The 25,467-nt window shown below is 33.4% G+C and overlaps 2 protein-coding genes across 2 annotated transcripts; one reads left to right on the top strand and one right to left on the bottom strand.

Annotated features, from left to right (window-relative positions):
• Positions 1–327: 327 nt before the first annotated feature.
• On the bottom strand, positions 328–4,527 carry LOC132755727 (uncharacterized). The gene is made up of 3 exons (XM_060746646.1): positions 3,371–4,527; positions 2,099–2,242; positions 328–892 (listed from the first exon to the last, which is right to left on the bottom strand). The coding sequence occupies exons 1-3, from the start codon at positions 3,594–3,596 to the stop codon at positions 558–560; spliced, it is 705 nt and encodes a 234-aa protein (XP_060602629.1). The 5' UTR covers positions 3,597–4,527; the 3' UTR covers positions 328–557.
• A 458-nt stretch (positions 4,528–4,985) lies between these two features.
• LOC132755720 (glucose-6-phosphate exchanger SLC37A4-like) lies at positions 4,986–19,524 on the top strand. Its single transcript, XM_060746639.1, has 11 exons — positions 4,986–5,083; positions 5,819–5,965; positions 6,579–6,716; positions 7,192–7,289; positions 7,745–7,880; positions 10,390–10,494; positions 12,448–12,603; positions 15,408–15,493; positions 17,099–17,212; positions 18,196–18,334; positions 18,914–19,524. The coding sequence occupies exons 2-11, from the start codon at positions 5,839–5,841 to the stop codon at positions 19,084–19,086; spliced, it is 1,272 nt and encodes a 423-aa protein (XP_060602622.1). The 5' UTR covers positions 4,986–5,083; positions 5,819–5,838; the 3' UTR covers positions 19,087–19,524.
• Positions 19,525–25,467: the final 5,943 nt, after the last annotated feature.

Genomic DNA, 25,467 nt, shown 5'->3' with positions numbered 1-25,467 from the left:
GCAAAAATAATGCATGTATATACGAAATTGTCTTGTAATTGGTCAACATATGATATCTTTTCCTCACGAAAGTTGCAAAATAACATTTTCTTGTATATATTAAAAAGATGATAATATTATAATAATGGTTTTATTTTTAAGGTAGCACATGAAGATATACAATAATATACATAGAAATGGCACACGTAGTCTTACGGGCTAGCTGTTAATGCGCTTTTAATATACTATGTGCTATAGAGTCTTTTTTATTAACAATAACAACCACGGATTTATATTACAAATATATATATAAATATAATATATTGTAATATAAATCCGTGTAACAACAAACATGTAAACTATAACATTTGATTGCCTAAATTGTCTAACTTCAGGAACGTCTCCTAGACAAATTTAAAGAGCATAGTTGGTAAGGTTTATATAAAGACGAACTTTCATGCGAACACGGTACATGTATATATATTCTTTATAAGAAGTTTTTTTGTCTCGTAGTTGCGGTACATTCATAATTGTAGACCTGTGAATTCACGAAATACGTGCAACTTCACCATTGTTGATCAATATTTCCAGCCGTTTTCTTCTCTCATCGTCTCCAGTTTGTTTATATCTTTACCAAACGAAAGTTGACCACGACGTAACGCGTTCACGTCAACTTCAAGCTCTCCCGCCTCTATACCAAACACCGTCTTTTTTCTTTTATCTTCACCTTTCTTCCACATTTTCTTAGCATAACAACCACTAACTGCACCGTGCAACACCGCAATGATTGACGCCATCGAAGAAAGCAAGAGTGCCCAACTTGGGTCGCCGTCACTCGTCTCTGGTGCCTGAGAAGGTCTTAAGCCTGCCTTTTTCTTGTAAAATATTAAAACTGCCATTATAATGATGCCGCCTAAAATAAGCAAAACAAATAATCAACGTGTGTATAACAGGTCATAGCAATTAATCAAAATAAATCAAATCTGTTAATCTTAAAGGGACTCCACTGAGGTTCAAAAGCCTAGAAAAATAAAATTTAAATTTCTATCATAGAACAGCTGGGACAAAACAGAAAGATATGCAAAAGATAATATACTCGGAAATCAATGAAAAAAAAACGTATTTTTGTGATGCTTTACCCCGATTTAGGTGGAGTGTTGCAACACTCTTCAATTTTACGTCTTTTTTCACAATTAAAATAATTATTCTGAGAGAGTGGTGAGAAATTTTGCACACAAGTTATCGGTAAAGACCTACATATAATACAACATTTATATCGAAAAAATATTTCCAGTCACGTTACATCAAAATACCCTCAGTAGAGTCCCTTTAAAATTTAAATTTATATCTAGTCGCTATCTTTATATAGAAAGCAATTTACCCTTCAGCAAATCACGTTTCATAGCTTAATTAATTTAAAAGATACAAGAAGATGAATTAAACAATATCAAATTGAACACAATAGGTTTTATGTCAATAATTAAACATCTGTTAAACCATTTCCCCTTCGCTCATGCTCAAGGCCTAAGTTTATCATGCATGTCTATATATTACACATTGATATAAAAATATTTCAAGATTTTCACATTATTCTTGAAATAAATATCTAGTTTCTACATAAAACGAACATATGTGAAAGAGCAATGATTGCTAATGTAATCAGTTTTACAGTTTTGTTTTTTTTTACGTTTTTTCTTCGTTTTTTTTTTCTTTTGTTTCTTTTTTTTCTTTTTTTTTTAATGGCTATAGAAACAATGGGACATTCTTCTATTCATTAAATTTCTCTTTTGTGGCTAGAAAAACGAGCTTCCATGGCTAGAACAATAGAGCTGGACCATTTATTAGCCCCTATTATAGTCAGCCATAAATTAGGATTCCGTTTAATGAAACGTTATGTATATGTTTGAAATGTATGTAATACAGGTCTACTCTTAAGGAAAATATTTATGTTAGGCTTAACTCGCCTAAACTGATATCATTTCATATCCCTTATTTGATACATAATTTACCAAATTTCATTTGTCCAAAATTTTGCATGGCAAGTAATCGAGTTAGTATGTATTTTACAAAAGAAAAAAGAATTGTGGTCCCTTTGTCAAACATTTTAATTAATGGTTACCTGCACCCGTGCTTAACAGAACTCCAAGTTTCCTGAACACCAGCCCATGTTTCTCGTGCACAATGTAACAATACGTCAGTATAACAACAGCAAGAAGTAGAACGTCTGCTAGTATTATCAAAACTGCTGGGCCTATCAGCCAAGCTAGTTAAATAAATAAATTAATTAATGAAAGAATGAAAGAATGAATGAATGAATGAATGAATGAATGAATGAATGAATGAATGAATGAATGAATGAATGAATGAATGAATGAATGAATGAATGAAAAATAAATAAATAGATAAATAATAAAAAGACATTCAATCATTTGGTTCGTCTTCATCTAATGTTTGTTAATACTGAATTTATTTGTAGTTCGATAGTGTTGGAAGATGAAAATTTAATATACAAATGTATAGGCGTATAAAATGTGAAATATGGAAATAAATATGTTTAAACTAAGGTGTAAGCTTAAGAACACTCTCGAATTTGTTCCGGGAACCAATCATTACTGAGCAATTAATATTTAGTTGAACTTGCTGAAGGAATAAGGGCTTGCCAACCATTGCGATTAGGGTTCGTTTAATAGAAAGTCCTTATAGTCTCAGACTGAAACTGAGAATTTTGTTCCTAGCATTTAAGCCGCGTCATGACAAAACCGACATAATGGGTTTGCGACCAGCATGGATCCAGACCAGCCTGCGCATCCGCGTAGTCTGATCAGGATCCATGCTATACGCTTACAACTCCGTAACAAGTAGAGAAACTGATAGCGAACAGCATGGATCCTGATCAGACTGCGTGGAAGCGCAGGCTGGCCTGGATCTATGCTGGTCGCAAACACATTACGTTGGTTTTGTCGTGACGCGGCTCTTATGTTTCTGAATAGCGATGCAGATGAACATTTAAACATTGCGGATTGAAGTGCGTGTCTTTGTATTTTGTAACTTTTCTCGGGAGAATGAATTAAATAAAAGTCTAAAGTTTTACTAAAAAATGAAAATATTTGTTGGAGTGGTCTAAGTTAGTCCTAGGACTTCAGATACACTAAAAACTTTCTATGAGACACAGCCCAGCAATCCTTACATGTAATGTTATCAAACTTGTTGTCATTTTAAAATTTAAAATATTCAAAAATTTTAGATTCTAGTATTTCGTAAACAAAATAGTGAAATGGGAAAACTTTAAAGATCATTAAATACGGTTTTTGTAAAACCGTACTTTGCAATTGTTGTCGTTGTTGTCTTTTTACGATACATAATTTTATTTATGATAATATGAACAGTTTACCTCTATCTTCGTGCATCCTCGATGACGTAGTTATGCACGTGTCATTTCGACAGTCCACAATAACCCAAATACCATAATAGAATGTCAGCGTTATAGTTTGTCCAGCTCTCTCGTGCACGACCCACCAGTACGGGAACGCTGTCCCAAGCACGTGGAGAACGAACGCCACTAATCCAGTGAAAAACAATGCTGCGTCAAATAACCTAGGCTTCTTGAAGTCAAACATAGCTGCTAACTTTAAAATCAAATAATATTTTACATTTCACTAAAATTTGATTATTATGGATAATTTAGTACGAAAACACTCGCGTATACGTATGTATTGATCGAAAAAAAAAACACACAACACAGTTTTTAACGATCGTTTGGGGTAAAAAAAAATGAATAACAAAATTCTAGTTAATAACCTTTTTTCCTACTCTAATACGAGTATATGAACAACGTCTCCTTCTTTATAGAACTGTCGATCAGTTTAAGTGATTAGTACCAATTTCACTTTAAAACACAAAGATTTAAGGTAATTTATTGCTACAGTAAATTAAGTAAATGATGCTCCACTGCGACCCTATGGTCATAATTTCATCACCTGTACCTTTAATCTATGATAGGTGCAAACACAACTTCTGATAAGAATAAACATAAGTATGTTTTTGTCATTCGTTAAATTTATAACTTGTCACCACAAATCAAAAAATAAATCCAGTTAGATTATATACATTTCGTTTTTTTTGTCCATTCTTCTAATGTTCAGTGACTATTTCTGCAAACATTCCATCACCTTTAGTAGAATATATATATGTATGTTTTTCTTATTTATTTTTTATTGTTATTATTATTTTCTCACTTCACATGATTTATAATTTTAATTTTAACAAAACGATTTCAATGAAAATTCTCATCTCATATATGTAAGATCTAGTCGTAGATTTACATTTCCTAGTTCATATATAGAGATGCCCTTTCGACACACAAGGATTTTTACATCATTTTATGAAATATCCATCCGTCCATCCGTTTATATATGATCAAAACTGCAAGACTTCATAGCTGGACGTAATTTACTACATATCGTAAAAATTAGTAATGCCGAGACATGGCAATAAAATAATTAAAATTTTATTACTAAATACGCAATTAAATGCCCTGTATATTACAAGCTTGGATGTGCATTTAAGTTTAATTTGCGAGTCATAGATAGGCAGTACATGTATGTTGACGATAAAACCATAGACATTAAAAACATGTAGTTAACATTTGAAATTGTAGTAAATTTAATTGATGAGGCTAATTAGCATGGATTTCACGTACATTCACTTTGTGTGCGTTAAAATGTATAATTTATTATTATTACTATATACATGTGAGAAAAAAAAATTTTATTATGACTTTTTTTTAATACAAACTTTGGGCAATCACCCTTTTGAGAAAAATTTTAAATTTAGTTAAAAAGTAATTTTTTATCCCCAAAGTTTTTCAGAATTAGATTTTTAACGCCGTCGGGTTTGTAGGGGAAACGTCCCCAGTTTGGGGTTACCCATTTACACAACGATAGAAATTTTAATTTACCGGATAACCAAAAACCCAGCATTTCTTTTTTTTAACCCATTTTTACTTTTTGGGCTTTAATTTAATATGAAAAACAGATAATGCTTCATAATAAAAAGTGATCTCGAAACCTTTCATTTCTTGGCAAATATCCTAAAGTTGGCAAAGGTGAGTAGTTATCGGATACGTGGATCTAGATGTTTTGGTTGTTCACTGTTAAGCTTATAGTTAAAGACATATTTTGTTTTACGTTTCTGTATATTTAAACACGTACACAAAGTGGACATGCTACTAAGACATAACTGTAGCAATGTCTCAACCTCTAAATATATTAACTCAAAATTTAAAATGTTTTATACCAAAATAATCTTATGTTTTACATCAAAATATCAGTAATCGTGTCAAAGAATGAGAAAAATGTGCAGCCTGACCAAAACTTTAACCATTTGACCCTGGTTATACTATACTGCTATTGTTCGGACTGAGCTATCCTGCCACTCACATTTCTCCCTAAATTAGAAAACAGTTGTACGTAAGCCATGGCATTTTATTTATGCATTACCACCGTTGCTTAGTTGTATAACTTTAATACTGTTTTACCTCAATATATTTCTGGTTTAAACCATGACATTTTATTTGTGCATTAGTTGAATTGTTGTGTTTTTACTTTTAAATCTTTCTTTTACTCTTGCTAATAAAAACATTTTAACAATGACTTGAAGTTTTCAATGTCTCTCACTGTCCTGATAATGTTCATTCTCAGATTTTTACTTTATCCCTCACCTTTCACTAACACATCCGACATGAACTATTCCTGCCTATAACACTCGTGAGAGGGGTTGGCAGTACTCAGAGATAGATACTTGTACAACTTTGATACTGTTTTTCTTCAATATATTTCAGGTGATACATTGATAGACAGGATGCAACAGAAGGTTATATTTCTATGTTTGTATGTGAGTTATCTACTGAGTGTCTATGTAAGACGCTCAGTGACCTTTGCTTTGCCAGATATAGCCACTGCAGAATCCCTGGACAAAAACCAGTTAGGTAATTGCAACTTGTAGTAATGTAACTTCTTTTAGTCAAGTAACTCCTTTTAGTCATGTAACTCAAAACGTTATAGGAAGTGGATATCCATACTATTCATACATGAGTCACATACAGTTTATTTACTAGCTGACATGCTCTTACAGCATTTATCCCTAAAAAAATTGGGGAAAAATTAATATAAGGGCAATAACTGATGTAAATTTGAACGACAAATTTGGTTATTTTGAAAAATGTATCAACTATTTCTAGTTGCCAGACCAGTAGGTTTGTTTATACTTTTTTATTAGTAAATTGCTGGTGTATATATGTATATATATTTTAAAAAACACAAATGTTTACTTTCTTTATTAAGAAAAGTTAATTTAAATGAAAAAAAAGATTAAACCAAATTTTCATATTTTATTTTAATAACATTATTTTATAATATTCAGTGCACCTCTGTAGAGCAATTACCTCTTTACTACATTAGTTCCAGGTGGTTTCTCTGCAGTGAATGTGCTGTAGGTTAAAAATTGAGTTCAATATTTGTGTGGCATTGTTATCTTTATAAATACTTCAAATCAGCTTGTGTAAAAGTGTTTGTGTTAAAAATACTTTATCATTAAAACAGGTCTAATACTGAGTGGTCAAACTTTGGCATATGCTCTAAGTAAATTTACGAGTGGAATAATGATGGATTTTGTAAGTCCACGTTTGGCCATGTCTGTTGGTCTGATCTTGTCTGGAATCTCAGCAATTTTGTTTGCAAGTAAGTTTCGTATATAATCTCATCAGTCACATGTACAGTGAAACTTACAAACTGATTATCAATTTTGAGTTAGGAAAAAAAAATTCAGTTCTGAAGTTTTTATTAAAGTAACCTATGAAATACAATTTTGGTCTTTGTCAAACAGCTATGTTAGATTTGGTGCTCATAATCAATCTTAGAAGTATCATAAAATTTAATGTTGAATCCATTGTTTATCATTTTCAAAAATATTATGTCATGTCACCATTAATGGCAACCATAAGGAATAGGAATCTTTGAAGTGTGAGAAAGAAAATATCTGGGGAATTTTCTTAGAGACTTGACCTTCATAGAGAAAAGTTTTCTTGCTCATGCGTTTGGTTAAAATGTAAAGTAGTCTCCTTTTAAAAAATAGAATGGAAAATATTAGAATGTGTATTTATTTGTTTATACATAGTGTCTGATTTTTAGCTTAATTTATAAATTTGTACAACAGGTGCCCATGGATCATTGATGATGTTTACAATATTTTGGATCATGAATGGTTTATTCCAAGGTCCAGGTTGGCCAGCAGCTGCTGTTATCATGCGTAAGGTAGGAAATAAAGTCAGATGCAAATCTTTGATTTATATAAATTATCAAGGGAAGTAATTTTGTCTTGAGCATTCAAATAAGGAAGTATGAGTTGTCCTCTTACTTTTAAACGACTTAAAGCAGTGTGACTGATGATATCAACTCTTCTTTTGTTTTCATTTTACAACGGAATGAATCATATCATTTGTTTGAATGTTAGATTGTAAGTCTTCATGTAATTAACCAAAACCTGCTGAACTTCTTAAATGGACTTGGCCAGCTTCCATTTTCAAACTGTCCATTGTTAGGGATATCAGGATGAAAATTTTAAGTTGGTCAGTAAAGAGCTTGATCAGTGGTCAGACTGTATACAAGATATTCAGGCTGACCTGGCTATTTACTGATGGCGAAAGCTGATTACTTTTATTTCCAGCTTGTTAAGGGTTGATATATAATTTTATTATTATCATAAACAGTGGTTTAAAGATGAGCAATATGGTACAGCTTGGAGTGTGTTATCTACGTCCATGAATGTTGCCGGAACTTTAGGACCTCTCATTGCAGCATTTATAATCACCTATTCTAGTTGGAGATACAGTTTACTGCTTCCAGGTACTGTATTTATATCTTTTAACTTATTTTATTATACTGATATGATATTACATGTATCATTCTGACACAAATTTTTTTGCATGAGTGACTTTCCGTAACACTTAGTTATGTCCTATTATAACATAGAATGCATGTGATTTTATTTCATGAAGCTCGGACCATATATAAGTGGCCAAGCAGAAAATTTGCACAATTAACATAATTTACTAAGTCAATGTGCTCTGTCATTACTTTGGTTTTAACAAGAAACCCCCCCAAAAGCCTATTACTAGTATTACACATTTATACAAAATATGCACATCATATAAAAAAGGAATGTTTTCACATCATATGATGTCATATATGTTATCAATAGAATGATGTCATGAACTTTTACTTCTTTGCTCATTGTCTTTCAACACAACTTTATCTTGTGTGTGTGTGTATTTGAGTTTATTTACTTGCCACACGTTGCCTGGATAGGTGAGTCCATCAGAAGAGTATTAGTCATTTTAGATTTTGGAGGATAGTGCAAAATATAGGTACAGAAAGATGCCCTAATTCCAGAAGCTTCTCCTCAGAGTACTGGTTCTTAAACTGTTTAATTATCCCCCGCCGATGGAATTGGGAGGGGGATATTGGTTTGGCGCTGTCCGTCCGTCCGAATTTCGTTTCCGGTCAAGTTCTCTGCAACTACTGACTGGAATTCAACAAAACTTTATGGGAATCATCAATATCAAGAGGAGATGCGCATATTGTTGGCTTGTTCCGGTCAGACCCTTTAACTGAGAGTTATGGCCCTTGATTATTTATGTAGTATGCATATAGAGTAAAAATCGTTTCTGCGCTACTTCTCTGCACCTACTGGCTGGAATTCAACAAAACTTAATGTGAACCTTCAATACCAAGAGGAGATGCGCATATCGTTGCCTTGTTCCGGTCAGACACTTTAACTCAGAGTTATGGCCCTTGATTAGTTATGCAGTATACATTTAGAGTAAAAATCGTTTCCGCGCTACTTCTCTGCACCCACTGGCTGGAATTCAACGAAACTTTATGGGAACCTTCAATACTAAGAGGAGATGCGCATATCATCGTCTTGTTCCGGTCAGACACTTTAACTCAAAGTTATTGCCCTTGATTAGTTGTGCAATATGCATATAGAGTAAAAATCGTTTCCGCGCTACTTCTCTGCAAAGTCTACTGGCTGGAATTTAATGAAACTTTATGGGAATCTTCAATACCAAGAGGAGATGGGCATATCATCGACTTGTTGCGGTCAGACACTTTAACTCAAAGTTATTCCCCTTGATTAGTTATGCAGTATGCATATAGAGTAAAAATCGTTTCCACGCTACTTCTCTGCAACTACTGGCTGGAATTTAATGAAACTTTATGGGAACCTTCAATACCAAGAGGAGATCGGCATATCATCACCTTGTTCCGGTCATACACTTCTCAGAGTTATGGCCCTTGATAAGTTATGCAGTATGCATATAGAGCAAAAATCATTTCCTCGCTACTTCTCTGCAACTACTGGCTGGAATTCAACAAAACTTTATGGGAACCTTCAATACCAAGAGAAGATGGGCATATCATTGCCTTGTTGGGGTCAGACATTTTAACTCAGAGTTATGGCCCTTGATAACTTATGCAGTATACAACCAGAGCAATAATTGTTTCCGTGCTATTTCTCTGTAACAACTGGCTGAAATTCAATGAAACTTCATGGGATACGAAGAGGAGATGTGCATATAGTCGCTTTGTTCAGGTCAGACACTTATAACTCAGATTTATGGCCTTATTGCCCTGAATATTTTTCAAGTTCAAAGAATATTACTGTTCATGCCATGATAAATATATAAATAAAGCCTTATATCTACAGTTGTTGTGTTAGTAATAACCAGTACTTGGCGGGGATATAAATTCAACAAATTTGCTTGTTTTATAAGCATTCATACATGGAACCTCAATTAAAAGTCTCATCTGAAAGACTGATTAGTTATTTTAGTTGGCCTGCACAGGAATCGAACCCGAGATTATAAGTCTCACACTCTAACCAATTGAACTTTGCCGACTGACACAGATATATCAATTGTCTTTCTATTATTAGTAAGAATGTATATAGATATAAATTTTCTTGCATTGGAGTACAATAATGCAGATTTAGGGTTCAAATTGAGTTAAATCACTCAGGCCTACCTACTCAAACCATGCATTATTCTACAACATCGCATACATAATTGATATCTAATCCTTAATATAACAATATATGAGCCGCATCATAACAAAACCAACATAATGGGTTTGAGACCAGCATGGATCCAGACCAGCCTGCGCATCCGTGCAGTCTGATCAGGATCCATGCTGTTCGCTATCAGTTTCTCTATTTGTTATAGGGTTTGTAAGCGAACAGCATGGATCCTGATCAGACTGCGTGGATGCGCAGGCTGGTCTGGATCCATGCTGGTCCAAACCCATTATGTTGGTTTTGTCATGACGCGGCTCATATATATTTTTTGAATTGAAGGCGTGTTAGCAATGGTGTTTGGTTTCATACAGTATGTGATAGTGAGAGACAAACCCGGTGATTACACTGGTGATAAAACTAAGAAAAAGACAACAGGAAATAAAAGTATGTATTTGTAGTAGGTTTTGAAAGAAATAAAATGAATCTACATATTTATGAATATGAATATTCTTATAGTTGATATGTAATAACATGATGGTAAATAAATGAAATAACTTAAAGGTAAAATAAACAATCAGGAATATAAGTACAAAGTATAAACATATCCTGTCACTAAAGCATTTTTCCTTCCATGGCAGGGGCCATTTAAGGGTTGTTTCCCTGTGGGAAAATTCTTTAAAATCATGCAGTTTTCTTCTAAAATTCAATTTATGGAAAGTTTTTTTTTTCTCTTCATTTTGCAAATATTCAGTTTTATTTTTCCCCATATTTAAGGGAAGGACACCTTTCCCTTATGTGATTAAAGTCCTGCACTTGAAGGTTGAAGGTCATCTATGAAAAAAGGTTACTTTAATTTTAACATAAATGGTCTTTTTAGTCCCCTACCGGTTTACCGGAGGGGACTTTAGGTTTACCCTCCGTCCGTCTGTCCGTCCGTCCGTCTGTCCGTCCGTCCGTCTGTCCGTCTGTCAGTCCGTCAGTCCGTCCGTCCACAAAACTGGATCCCGCGATAACTTGAAAAGTACTGAAAATATTTTTATGAAACTTGGTATATGGATAGATGGCAGTATGGAGATTATGCACGTCTTTTTCTTTTCTTCCTATGTTGAAAATTCTGGTTGCTATGGCAACAAATAGGCTGAAAATATGGCAAATTTTACACATAAACTGGATCCAGGGATAACTTGAAAAGTACTGAAAATATTTTTATGAAACTTGGTATATGGATAGATGGCAGTATGGAGATTATGCACGTCTTTTTCTTTTCTTCCTATGTTGAAAATTCTGGTTGCTATGGCAACAAATAGGCTGAAAATATGGAAAATTTTACACATAAACTGGATCTAGGGATAACTTGAAAAGTACTGAAAATATTTTTATGAAACTTGGTATATGGATAGATGGCAGTATGGAGATTATGCACGTCTTTTTCTTTTCTTCCTATGTTGAAAATTCTGGTTGCTATGGCAACAAATAGGCTGAAAATATGGCAAATTTTACACATAAACTGGATCCAGTGATAACGCAAAAAGTACTGGAAATATTTTTATGAAACTTGACATATGGGTAGATGGCAGTCTTGAGATTATGCATGTCTTTTTCTTTTCTTCCTATGTTGAAAATTCTGGTTGCTATGGCAACACATAGACTGAAAATATGGCAAATTTTACACATAAACTGAATCCAGTGATAACTCAAAAAGTACTGGAAATATTTTTATGAAACTTGACATATGGGTAGATAGCAGTCTTGAGATTATGCATGTCTTATCCGTTCTTCCTATTTTGATAAAATATCAGTTGCCTTGGCAACAAATAGGCTTAAAACATGGCAAATATAACAACAAAGAGCTGAAAATTTTTATGAAATTGCATCTTTAATTCAAGAGTTATCTCCTCTTTAAGAATTTTGCTTTTAAAATGTTATATTTTGGTAACAGGGATGTTTCAAATATTAACTTTAGAGTGTCCTTCAGTCCGTCTGTCTGTTCATAAAAACTGTTTCCTGTGATCACTTTTAAAGAACTTTTCCAACAAATTTACTTAAAATAGAGAAAAATTGAAACATTAGTGAATGGCCCTTCAGAATGTTGATGGGGTTCTAACCGGTAGGGGACTTATGGATTGCTTGCAATACTATGATAATTGCTTGTTTGTTGTTGTTTCAATGTGGTCTGCTTTTATACTTTTGATTTTTGTTTTCTATAAATATCTGTGCCACCTGATCATTGTCCGCATTGTTTGCTATTCAGTCAGTTCATATTTTAAAATTGTCCCTTAAAATGATGAATGGTTTTGTCCAGATTAAAAGAGGGACAAGTCCATTTCAGATATTTAGGGTGGTATGGGTTAATGACATAATGGTAATGTAGCTGGCTTCTTTATTTGGTTGTTTCAGATTCAGAGAAGGTGTTATCTAGAAGAGAGCTGCTCAAATTACCAGGTTATCTTGGAGTGTGTATCACTTATGGTGTGATTTCACTAATACAATATGGTACCCTGCAGTGGGCACCAGTATATCTGGTCAATGAACTAGGACATTCTATTATTACTGGTATTTTCACTTTATTATCAGAGGTATTTTTACTATATTATTACAGGTATTTTTGCTGTATTATTATAGGTATTTTTACTGTATTATTACAGGTATTTTCACTATATTATTATAGGTATTTTTGCTGTATTATTATAGGTATTTTTACTGTATTATTACAGGTATTTTCACTATATTATTATAGGTATTTTTGCTGTATTATTACAGATATTTTCACTATATTATTATAGGTATTTTTACTGTATTATTACAGGTATTTTCACTATATTATTATATATAGGTATTTTTACTGTATTATTACAGGTATTTTCATTATATTATTATAGGTATTTTTACTGTATTATTACAGGTATTTTCACTATATTATTATAGGTATTTTTACTGTATTATTACAGGTATTTTCATTATATTATTATAGGTATTTTTACTGTATTATTACAGGTATTTTCACTATATTATTATAGGTATTTTTGCTGTATTATTATACATATAGGTATTTTTACTGTATTATTACAGGTATTTTTGCTGTATTATTACAGGTATTTTACTGTATTATTACAGGTATTTTCACTATATTATTATACGTATTTTTGCTGTATTATTATAGGTATTTTTACTGTATTATTACAGGTATTTTCACTTTATTATATATGATGAACTTTTACAGGATTGATTGGTAGGTCAAGTACTTGTGCATAGTATTACGTTTTTCACTTGAATGATTTTCAGCTGAGTTATTGCCCTTGAATAAAAAAATGTGTTTTGCCCTGTTAATGATTTTTAGCTCGACTTTTCTATGAAAAGGGGAGCTATCCTACTCGCCCCGGCGTCGGCGTCGGCGTCGGCGTTGGCGTCACACCTTGGTTAAGTTTTTCGTACCACCCCACTTTATTTCAGAAGTATTACAAGTATGGCTTTGAAACTTACCATACTTGTTCACCATCATAACCTCCATCTACAGACAAGAGTACATAACTCTGTCAAGGTTTTTGACAGAATTATGGCCCTTTTTTGACTTAGAAAGTGTATTGAGCTTGGTTAAGTTTTTTGTACCACCTCACTTTATTTCAAAACCATTGGAGGTATTGCTTTGAAACTGACCATACTTGTTTACCATCACGACCTTCATCAACAGACAAGGTTTTTGACAGAATTATGCCCCTTTTTGACTTAGAAAATACATTGAATATGGGTAAAATCCACTTATTGCCTTAACCCTTTGAGATATTGCTTTGAAACTTTTAATGCTATTTCACATCATTACCCCCATCTGTACGCAAGAGAAGGTAACTCTGTCAAGGATTTGTTTTAAAATTTAAGGCCTTTTATCGACTTAGAATCTTGGTTAAGTTTTTAGTACCAGTCCACTTTTTGACTGAACTGTTTGAGATATTAATTTGAAAGTTGGAATACTTGTTTACAATCATGATTCCCAAACATGTCCAGGAGAAGGTAATTCTGTCAAAGATTTTATTTGAATTATGGCCCTTAACTGTCAATGTTTTGTATTATAGGCAAGCACTAAAAAACTTAAAAAATCTAAAAAAATTCATTCCTATCCACTTGTTCACTTTACCATAAATTATGTCATAATAAAATAATTCTTCACTAAATATCTTAATGCTCATGGCCATTGTTCACTTTAAAAATACAGAGATTCTTGTATTGCCTTTTACTGCAAAAACTTTTTTTATTGGCAAGCAATAAAAAAGTCGAGCGCGCTGTCTTACGGACAGCTCTTGTTGGGTCTCCTGCTACAAAGTAGCTGCAACATGCGAATGGCTATCATGAGGCGACACATGTCATCACTGATGGCCCTTGTTAAGAAAAGAGCAAGCCCTTGTATTATGTCAGGTAAAAGTTTTATGGTTAAATGAGTAATTTTTATTTTTACATTTTATATAAACTTATGTAAACCCATGTGATATTTCAGGTAACAGTTTCACGAGTAGTTTAGAGGTCGGAGGTATATGTGGATTGTTATATTTCAGGTAACAGTTTCACAAGTAGTTTAGAGGTCGGAGGTATATGTGGATTGTTATATTTCAGGTAACAGTTTCACTAGTAGTTTAGAGGTCGGAGGTATTATGTTTATTGTTATATTTCAGGTAACAGTTTCACGAGTAGTTTAGAGGTTGGAGGTATATGTGGATTGTTATATTTCAGGTAACAGTTTCACAAGTAGTTTAGAGGTCGGAGGTATATGTTTATTCTTATATTTCAGGTAACAGTTTCACGAGTAGTTTAGAGGTCGGAGGTATATGTGGATTGTTATATTTCAGGTAACAGTTTCACAAGTAGTTTAGAGGTCGGAGGTATATGTGGATTGTTATATTTCAGGTAACAGTTTCACGAGTAGTTTAGAGGTCGGAGGTATATGTTTATTGTTATATTTCAGGTAACAGTTTCACGAGTAGTTTAGAGGTCGGAGGTATATGTTTATTGTTATATTTCAGGTAACAGTTTCACGAGTAGTTTAGAGGTCGGAGGTATATGTTTATTGTTATATTTCAGGTAACAGTTTCACGAGTAGTTTAGAGGTCGGAGGTATATGTGGATTGTTATATTTCAGGTAACAGTTTCACAAGTAGTTTAGAGGTCGGAGGTATATGTGGATTGTTATATTTCAGGTAACAGTTTCACTAGTAGTTTAGAGGTCGGAGGTATATGTGGATTGTTATATTTCAGGTAACAGTTTCACAAGTAGTTTAGAGGTTGGAGGTATATGTTTATTCTTATATTTCAGGTAACAGTTTCACTAGTAGTTTAGAGGTCGGAGGTATATGTGGATTGTTATATTTCAGGTAACAGTTTCACAAGTAGTTTAGAGGTCGGAGGTATATGTGGATCATTGCTAGCTGGATATTACTCTGATTATCTCCTCACTCAGGTTGGTCAAACAACTTCTCTACATGCTGTATATTGGTGGATACTCTGATATTGTCAAAATGAAATATAAATGATAAACAATGCAGTCTTTTACTTTGTTTCTTAAAGTTTTTCTACATCAGTGTATCCATAGATTTCAAAATGAATGGTATGTCATTCAACCCTTACAGCTGTTGGCATCTACAAAATCTACCAATGTGACCATTGCAGACAAATTAAAATTAGGCAAGCATTTGATTTTCCACACTGTCAGATCATAGTCTGCACTGTTTGTTATTAGTCCCCTACCGGTTTACCGGAGGGGACTTTAGGTTTACCCTCCGTCCGTCTGTCCGTCCGTCTGTCAGTCCGTCTGTCCGTCTGTCTGTCAGTCCGTCAGTCCGTCAGTCCGTCCGTCCACAAAACTGGATCCCGCGATAACTTGAAAAGTACAGAAAATATTTTTATGAAACTTGATATATGGATAGATGGCAGTATGGAGATTATGCACGTCTTTTTCTTTTCTTCCTATGTTGAAAATTCTGGTTGCTATGGCAACAAATAGGCTGAAAATATGGCAAATTTTACACATAAACTGGATCCAGTGATAAAGCAAAAAGTACTGGAAATATTTTTATGAAACTTAAAATATGGGTAGATGGTAGTCTGGAGATTATGCACGTCTTTTTCTTTTCTTCCTATATTGAAAATTCTGGTTGCTATGGCAACAAATAGACTGAAAATATGGCAATTTTTACACATAAACTGGATCCAGTGTTAACGCAAAAAGTAATAGAAGTATTTTTATGAAACTTGTAATATGTGTAGATGGCAGTCTGGAGATTATGCACATCTTTTTCTTTGTAAATTCTGGTTGCTATGGCAACACATAGACTGAAAATATGGCAAATTTTACACATAAACTGAATCCAGTGATAACTTAAAAAGTACTGGAAATATTTTTATGAAACTTGACATATGGGTAGATGGCAGTCTTGTGATTATGCATGTCTTATCTGTTCTTCTTATTTTGAAAAAATATTGGTTGCCTTGGCAACAAATAGGCTTAAAACATGGCAAATATAACAATATTTGTGATGAGTCAAAAAGAGCTGAAAATTTTTATGAAATTGCATCTTTAATTCCAGAGTTATCTCCTCTTTAAGAATTTTGCTTTTTAGATTGTTATATTTTGGTAACGGATGTTTCAAATATTAAATTTAGAGTGTCCTTCAGTCCGTCTGTCTTTTTAACAAAACTGTTTCCTGTGATCACTTTAAAAGAAATTATCCAACAAATTTACTATAAAAACATTAGTGAATGGCCAATGGCCCTTCAGAATGTTGATGGGGTTCCATCCGGTAGGGGACTTATGGATTGCTTGCAATACTATGATAATTGCTTGTTCAGCCTGGAATTATTTGATCATTTTCCCTGAAATGTAGAGCAAAAGCAGTACAGTTTGCAAGTGAAGTTATGTTACATACAATTGTAAAAATTCGAAAATGACAGATTTGAACAATAGCATACAATGGCCTTATAAGTTTCTTTAAAATTCAAGTTTATAACTTACCTGTGAATGTATACAGTTTATGAACATGTTATAATTATTGTTGTTGTTGTACAGATGAAAGAAGAGCCATGTCAGAATGTACGTCAGTATGTTATAGCGTGGTTTGCTAGTGGTCTGGTTGTATTCCTGTATATGCTCACATATTGTGTCTCTACATACTCTACTCTGGTAAGTCTACAGGTTGTCTACTTACATATTTATTTCCCTTTGATTTTAATTAACAGTAACTAAATAACTTTTAAGTTTAAGAGGTGGAGCATCAGATAAGTAATCCAGGGGTTGCTGGTTTGATCCTGGGTTGAGATGTAATTTTTGTAACAATGGCAGATAATAGCTGGTTATCTTCCCCTGCCACTTTCAAGGTGGCGCCACTAATCCCGGTCCATCAGCATCCTTTATAAGTCTATTGATAACATTATTCTGTATAGACAACGTAAACAATTCTTGCATAGCAGACTTGCGTTTCCGTGAGTTTTACCCATGCCGGAAATTTCATCTGGCATGGTGGGTGCCAGATGAGTCGCGTGCCAAACAACAACGTCATTTTAGCGCACTTTATGAATGAACCGCGTTAAAATGACGTCATTTTAGACGGGAAATATGTGCTTAGGATGACGTCATTTCGCCGTTGTTATTTAAGTTGTAAGTTCATACGCTATTGTAAGAAAATAGTTATGGATGAAATGACTTTAATTTTCATGAACATATATCATATTGAGGTAAACCATTTTAAATATGAAATAATATGGCAGAATATGCAAGAAAAAATATCTTTCATATGTTTCCAGTTCAGACCGGAATATCCGTCCCTCGGGAACCCGCCCATGATCCTGACATAAATTATCCCTCATATAACTGCATAACGGGAAGCAACTTTTTTTCATCTGATGATATCAGCTTTTGTAGCAAATACACTTAAGCAATAACTGATAATTTAATCGTAACTTTTGAAAAAATAAGATTATTTTAGTTTGTTGATTCATTATCAGAAATTAAAATTCACAGGTTTCAGTGCTATCAGTTGACCTTTAAGATTAACCGACTGTTCGGAATGAAACGGCGATTTCTGAGCTTTAGTCTCTTCGAAAAACTTCAGTTTCTTTTCCATTTAGTTCTAATTAACTTTTCTAATATATTTGAATATGTTACAGATGTGGATAGATATGATAGGATTTGGTTTAGGTATGACCATATATGGTCCTATATCTATATATGGAGTAACTGCTATAGAATGTGCCCCCAGTGAGATGGCAGGGACATCACATGCATTTGCTAGTCTTCTTGCTACAGGTATACTTTATTGCAATTCTTAACTCCAACTGTTTGTTAGCCTATGCTGCAAGAAAAAAGATAGGCGTGCCTGATTATAATCTTTTGGTACACATATTAAATCTAAAAAACTTATTTTTGACATTAGCTACAAGTGAAAAATCTATACTCATAATTCACAGTGTAACATAGCAAAATGTAACAGTGAATGTAACAGGAATTGTTTTGATGTTAGTTAATAATATAGAAATATTTTTTGGTCACAACACAATGTATGACTGGCACATGCTGCCCTTTATTCCTCTGCCTAACATATCACTTTGTATTGTAATATCAGCCATTTCTAGATATTTAGCAGGTTTCATATATATTTTTTTTAAATTTTTATACTCAAGAAAGAAATTTTGAAAAAAAAGTTATTGAAGAGGTAATTGCTCTGAAGAGAGTCACTCTGCAGAGGTTATACTATTAGTTATAAAGATTCATGACAGGTTATATGGCCCTATTTCAATGTTTGTTTGTATATATAACCTGAGCAAAGATTTTTGAAAATCGTGCAGTATTATAATGTAAGTTATATGCTGTTGTTGTTGTTTTCAGTGGGACAATCAGTGGCTGGACTACCTTTAAGTTATTTTGCCAAGTACTGGGGCTGGAGAAAAATGTTTATTACAGAAATGTTACTGGTGTTAATGATGGCTGGATATCTATTTGTCCAAACAAAGAGTTGCCATGGGAAACGAGAAAACGTCTCCAAGCCCAAAGCTGATTGATGTTTGACCTTGTTCAAAACAGTTTTTTGAACATATTTATTTATTTTATAAGAGATACATATCGTCACTTTAGTGCAATAACTGATTAACTCTTATTAAATTTAGAAGGACTTAATCTGTTATTGCACACATGTGACGATAACTTTTGAAATTAATATTTTCATACTAGTCTAATACTTGCTGACAATACACTTTAAATACCCAAATAGTGTTCATTTTATTGTATTCATTTTGATTCTGATATGGTGATGTAAAGGACAATGCAAGTCCACCATTGCTAATGTAGGAGAGTAACAACTGTATCCCATATTTTTGTGTTAAATATGCAAAATTTGAAAATACATAATTCAAACTTTAAATTTTTATTTATATTTTGTGTAAACGTCTATTTATGTGCAACCTTTAACATGACATTTTTATGTATTTTACTTAATGAAGAGGAAATATTAAACTTGATGAAAAACCTATACATTTTGTATTTCTACAAGTTTTTAACACATTAATTTTCAGTAAGCCTTTCAGAACCATCTAGCTTCAAGCAATGCTGTTGAGTATCTCTCCATGTAAAACATGTAGATTCAGAAATGAAAATTAAGCATAAATACACTAATGCTTAAGGCATATGCATGTATACTAATGCTTTTAGCATAGATGTATGAAATTAATACTTTAAGCATAGATCTACCAATGTTTTAAGCATAGGTATACAAATGCTTTAAAAAATGCTTAAAGCATAAAAGTACAAATACTTTAAGCATAGAATAGATGTGCAATTGCTTTTAGTATCAATGCACAAAATTAATGCCTTTAGCATAGATATACAAATGCTTTTAGCATAGATGTACAAAATAAATATTTGAAACATAGATATTCAAATGCCTTGAACATAGATATACAAATACTTTAAGCAAAGATGTACAAAATTAATGCTTCAAGCATAGATATTCAAATACTTTTAGCATAGATATACAAATGCTTTAAGCATAGAATAGATTATGCAGATGCTATAAGCATGTTGTACAAGATTAATGCTTTTAGCATAGATATACAAATGCGTCAAGCATAGATCTGCAAATACTTTAAGCATACATGTAGATAAATAACTGCTTTAAGCATGTAATATACAAATGCCTTTTATATAGAAATATTAACACTTTTAGCTTGTTCTTTGACATGCTAGCTAGCATTGTCTCCTCTGAAGGTTATTGTGCCTAGGCTCTTTTACAGCTGTTATCAGGAAAAACTGTTAATTACATACATTATTTTTCTAGCCTTATGGATAGATCTTTAGGATTAGCAACATTTGATTTATCTTTCTCATTTTGCTTGTTTGAAATACAATGCTCACTCTCTCAGAACTAAAATAAGACAAATCTTTGAGCAGTGTCTTCATAGAGACGAAGTTTTGGTGTGTGATAATACATATTATTTACTGAAGCTTTGTTTCTATTTTAAGTCAGTAGCAAAATTAAGCATTTGAATCACTTTTTATAAGCCTGGTAAATACTTTTACCATATCTGATCCATGACAACGTGTTTTGTTTTTTTGTTCAAACTTTTGTAATGCAAATACATATGTTTAGACAATGTTTAAGAAACATCTAGTCACCTATCTATTTTTGATATTTGTAGGAGATAAAATTAGAAATTGTTGACATGATGTCTTGTTTGATATCATTTGTTGTGCTGTTTTTCTCTATGCATTTTTAAGTTACTTTACATTGTGGTTTTATATAATAATGTGAAAAATATTTCATAATTATGAACCTCAGTTGTGGAGTATATTTTACGAGTTTTGCTAGACCTATAGTTTAGACAACATACTGGACTGAGTTACCAAGAAATTTGCCCTTAAAGGCATTTTAAGTTCTTTAGTTATAGTATTACTATTAAGTATTTGCTTATATTGTTGTAATATAACCATATGTTGGTTAATGTTTGGTTGAAACTTGACTTTTGGTGTAAGAACATTCCTGAGAACTGAACTTTTGGTGTAAGTCCAGTCCTAGGAACTCAACATTGGTGTAAGAACTTTCCTTTTGAATGAACTTGTGGGTGTTACATTAATTGTTATATACATGTTCTGGTGTGTGTTAAATTGTTATATACTTGGACATGTGGGTATTAAATTGTTATATTCTTGAACTTGTGGGTGTAAGATTGTTATATTCTTGGACTTGTGGGTGTTAGATTGTTGTATACATGTACTTGGACTTGTGGGTGTTAGAATTTTATATACTTTTTATATTTATTTAATATTAACTGAAAATATAGACATATACCGAGGTAGGCAGAATGAAAATAGTATAATAGATTTTTTTTAAAACTGTACATGATCTAAAAATATGACAACAGGAACAATTTTTAAATGCAGTATATTCCTTGGTCATGAACAGACTCAGACTCCATCAGTAGCACCAGCCACTACAAGCACTGAAGCAGCACCTGAACCTGATCCCGAAACAAACAAAGATAAGACTCAAACTATTAATCCACTAAATTACTTCAACACAAATGAAAAACGTGAAGACTTAGTCAAATTTCAACATGAATGTAAATTTTACAAAAATATAATCAATTTTAAACAAAATAAGGTACTTCCAGATGATAAAGAACAAGCAAAATTATTAGTTGCCCAATCTGACCAATATGAAATTCTTTCATCAGGTCTCCTTGTACATTTATATACCCCTAGGACCAGAGGTGTCCCTAAGGAGGACAAACTCATATTACAAGTTTGCATTCCAGCTATGATGAGAGATGAAATTCTCAAATCATTTCATGATAGTATTGCAGGTGGTATGCATCAAGCATTTGAGCGAACTTACGCAAACTTGCGACAAAAATACTATTGGCCCTCAATGTTTGAAGACTGTAGCAAATACATTCAGTCATGTGAAGCATGCCAACAAGTCAAACGTGACATACATGGTAAACCACCCCCATTACAACCCATGCCTGTTGCTGATCTTTTCCAAAGATGGCATATTGATATTCTTGGTGGACTGCCAACTAGCAAAGAAAAATATAAATATGTACTTCTTGTAGTTGACAGTTTCTCAAAATGGTCTGAAGCATTCCCTTTGTATACTCAAGAAGCGACTGAAGTAGCTTCTGTCCTTTTTCGAGAATGCATATGTCGATACGGTGCTCCTAATGTGCTCGTATCTGACAGAGGTCAAAACTTCCTCTCCAAATTGGTCAAAGCTCTTTGTGAATTATTTCAAATCACAAGATATTATACCAGTAGTTACAGACCCCTTCTAAATGGATCTGTAGAGCGCATGAATTCTGTTATTCTTCAAGCTCTCAGAACATATTGTAAAGGAAAACAAGATGATTGGCCAAATTTGCTTCCTTCGATTATGATGGCATATCGAAGTACTCCAGCAACTCAGTCAACTCAATACTCTCCTTTCTTTTTACTATATGGCCGTGAGATGAGACTTCCTATCGATACTGCCCTCACTCCGAAAACTACCTTGTCAACTGAATTTAGAACTCATCTTGCACAAGTTTTACAGCATTTAGAAATTTCCAGAAAAATAGCAGCTGAAAATATCAAACTTGCCCAAGAGAAATACAAAACACAATATGATAAGCGCAGTCAACCTGCTGACTTTAAACCAGCTGATAGAGTATGGTTATATTGTACCAAAGTGCCAGTTGGTATGGCACCCAAACTTCACAAGAAATGGTTAGGTCCATACTATATAACATATAATGGCCCTCATAACACATACAAATTAAGAAGATGTTCTGACAATCGTGAAGTCAAGGTCATGGTCAATGCAACCAGGTTAAAGCATTATTTTGATCCTTCAGATAGGCCAACAAACCCACCACCAGGTTATGAAAATCTGACAGAATCATTAAATGCTGAAGAAATGCCCCAGATTGATTCTGAAGTCCCTCCTACAGCTCAAACTAAGACTCCCGATGAGAAAATGTCAGAAAAGGATAAACAAACTGACAAAAATAAGAAATCCAAAGCTAAACATAGCAATAAAAAGACAAATAAAACTATCCCTAGATCTGATACTGTTAACAAACCCCAGGAACAACAAGTTCAAGGTCAAAGTACTTCATCGGATGAGACAAATAATCAGCCAGATCCAACACCAAGTACATCAACAGAAACAAGCCCATCTGATAATCAAACTCCAACCTCCAAATCAAAACTCTTTTCTGTTGATTTTGAAAATCTTTATGAGAGTGACAAACTATAACCATGTTTAGTATAACCTACTTATAGCTTATCACATTATTATGTATTATATATCTAACATGGAAAACTGAAATCTTCATGAAATTATAAATTGCAATAATTTAAAAGTGAAAATCAACACATAGAGATGTTTTATAGAACTGGCATTATACAAAGCAAGGTTTCACATGCTCTTTATTTTAATAACCATTGTACATTATGATATTATTTATGTTTCTATGAATATGTAATGTTTTACATGTGTTTTGCAATCAGGTATCGTCACTTTGGTGCAGTATCGGGCTAAATCCTATGAAGTCTAAAAGGAGATAGCCTGTTACTGCATTAAGGGGACTATATGTGATGAATGGTAGTTTGTTTTAACACTATATAATAGTACAGTAGTATTGTGGGTGTACTTTTGTATTGTTCTTTTATACTGTTTAGTTATTTACTAGGTGTTTGACGTCATATATAGTGTCACAGTTATTAACTAGGTGTTTCACATCATATACAGTATCACAGTTATTTGCTAGGTGTTTGACGTCATAATTATACAGTTACACAGGTATTTACTAGGTGTTTGACGTCATATACAGTATCACAGTTATTTGCTAGGTGTTTGACGTCATAATTATACAGTTTCACAGGTATTTACTAGGTGTTTGACGTCATAAACAGTATCATAGTTATTTACTAGGTGTTTGACGTCATAATTATACAGTTTTACAGTTATTTACTAGGTGTTCGACGTCATATACAGTATAATAGTTATTTACTAGGTGTTCGACGTCATATACAGTATCATAGTTATTTACTAGGTGTTTGACGTCATAATTATACAGTTTTACAGTTATTTACTAGGTGTTTGACGTCATATACAGTATAATAGTTATTTACTAGGTGTTCGACGTCATAAACAGTATCATAGTTATTTACTAGGTGTTTGACATCATAATTATACAGTTTCACAGTTATTTACTAGGTGTTCGGCGTCATATACAGTATCATAGTTATTTGCTAGTTGTTTGACGTCATAATTATACAGTTTTCCAGTTATTTACTAGGTGTTTGACGTCATATACAGTATCATAGTTATTTACTAGGTGTTCGACGTCATATACAGTATCATAGTTATTTACTAGGTGTTTGACATCATAATTATACAGTTTCACGGTTATTTATTGGGTGTTCGGCGTCATATACAGTATCAGAGTTATTATCCCCCGCCGATGGAATCGGGAGGGGGATATTGTTTTGGCGTTGTCTGTCCATCCGCTCGAAGTTTCCGGACTAGTTTTATGCAACTACTGGCTGGAATTCAACGAAACTTTATGGGAATCATCAATATCAAGAAGAGATGCGCATATCGTCACCTTGCTCCGGTCAGACACTTAAACTTGGAGTTATGGCCCTTGATAAGTTATGCAGTATGCATATAGAGTAAAAATTGTTTCTGCGCTAGTTCTCTGCTACTACTGGCTGGAATTCAACAACACTTTATGGGAACCTTCAATACCAAAAGGAGATGCGCCTATCGTCGCCTTGTTCCGGTCAGAAACTTTAACTCAGAGTTATGGCCCTTGATTAGTTATGCAGTATGCATATAGAGCAAAAAATCGTTTCCGCACTACTTCTCTGCAACTACTGGCTGTAATTCAACAAAACTTTATGGGAACCTTCAATACCAAGAGGAGATGCGCATATTGTTGCCTTGTTCCGCTCAGACACTTTAACTTAGAGTTATGGCCCGTGATTAGTTATGCAGTATGCAACCAGAGCAATAATCGTTTCCGCGCTACTTCTCTCTAAGTACTGGCTGGAATTCAGCGAAACTTTATGGGAACCTTCAATACCAAGAGGTGATGTGCATATAGTCGCCTTGTTCCAGTCAGACACGTTAACTCAGAGTTTTGGCCTTTGATTAGTTATGCAGTATGCATATAGAACAATATTTGTTTCTGCGCTACTTCTCTGCAACTACTGGCTTGAATTCAATGAAACCTCATGGGAACATTCAATACCAAGAGCAGAGATGCGCATATTGTCGCCTTGTTCTGGTCAGACATTTTAACTCAGAGTTATGGCCCTTGATTAGTTATGCATTATGCATTTAGAACAATATTCGTTTCTGCGCTACTTCTCTGCAACTACTGGCTGGATTTCAACAAAAG

Source organism: Ruditapes philippinarum, unplaced genomic scaffold, assembly GCF_026571515.1.
Source record: "Ruditapes philippinarum isolate M1 unplaced genomic scaffold, ASM2657151v2 ctg97_1_1_1_1, whole genome shotgun sequence".
NCBI lineage: Eukaryota > Metazoa > Mollusca > Bivalvia > Venerida > Veneridae > Ruditapes > Ruditapes philippinarum.
This window is presented reverse-complemented; position numbering and strand designations above follow the sequence as displayed.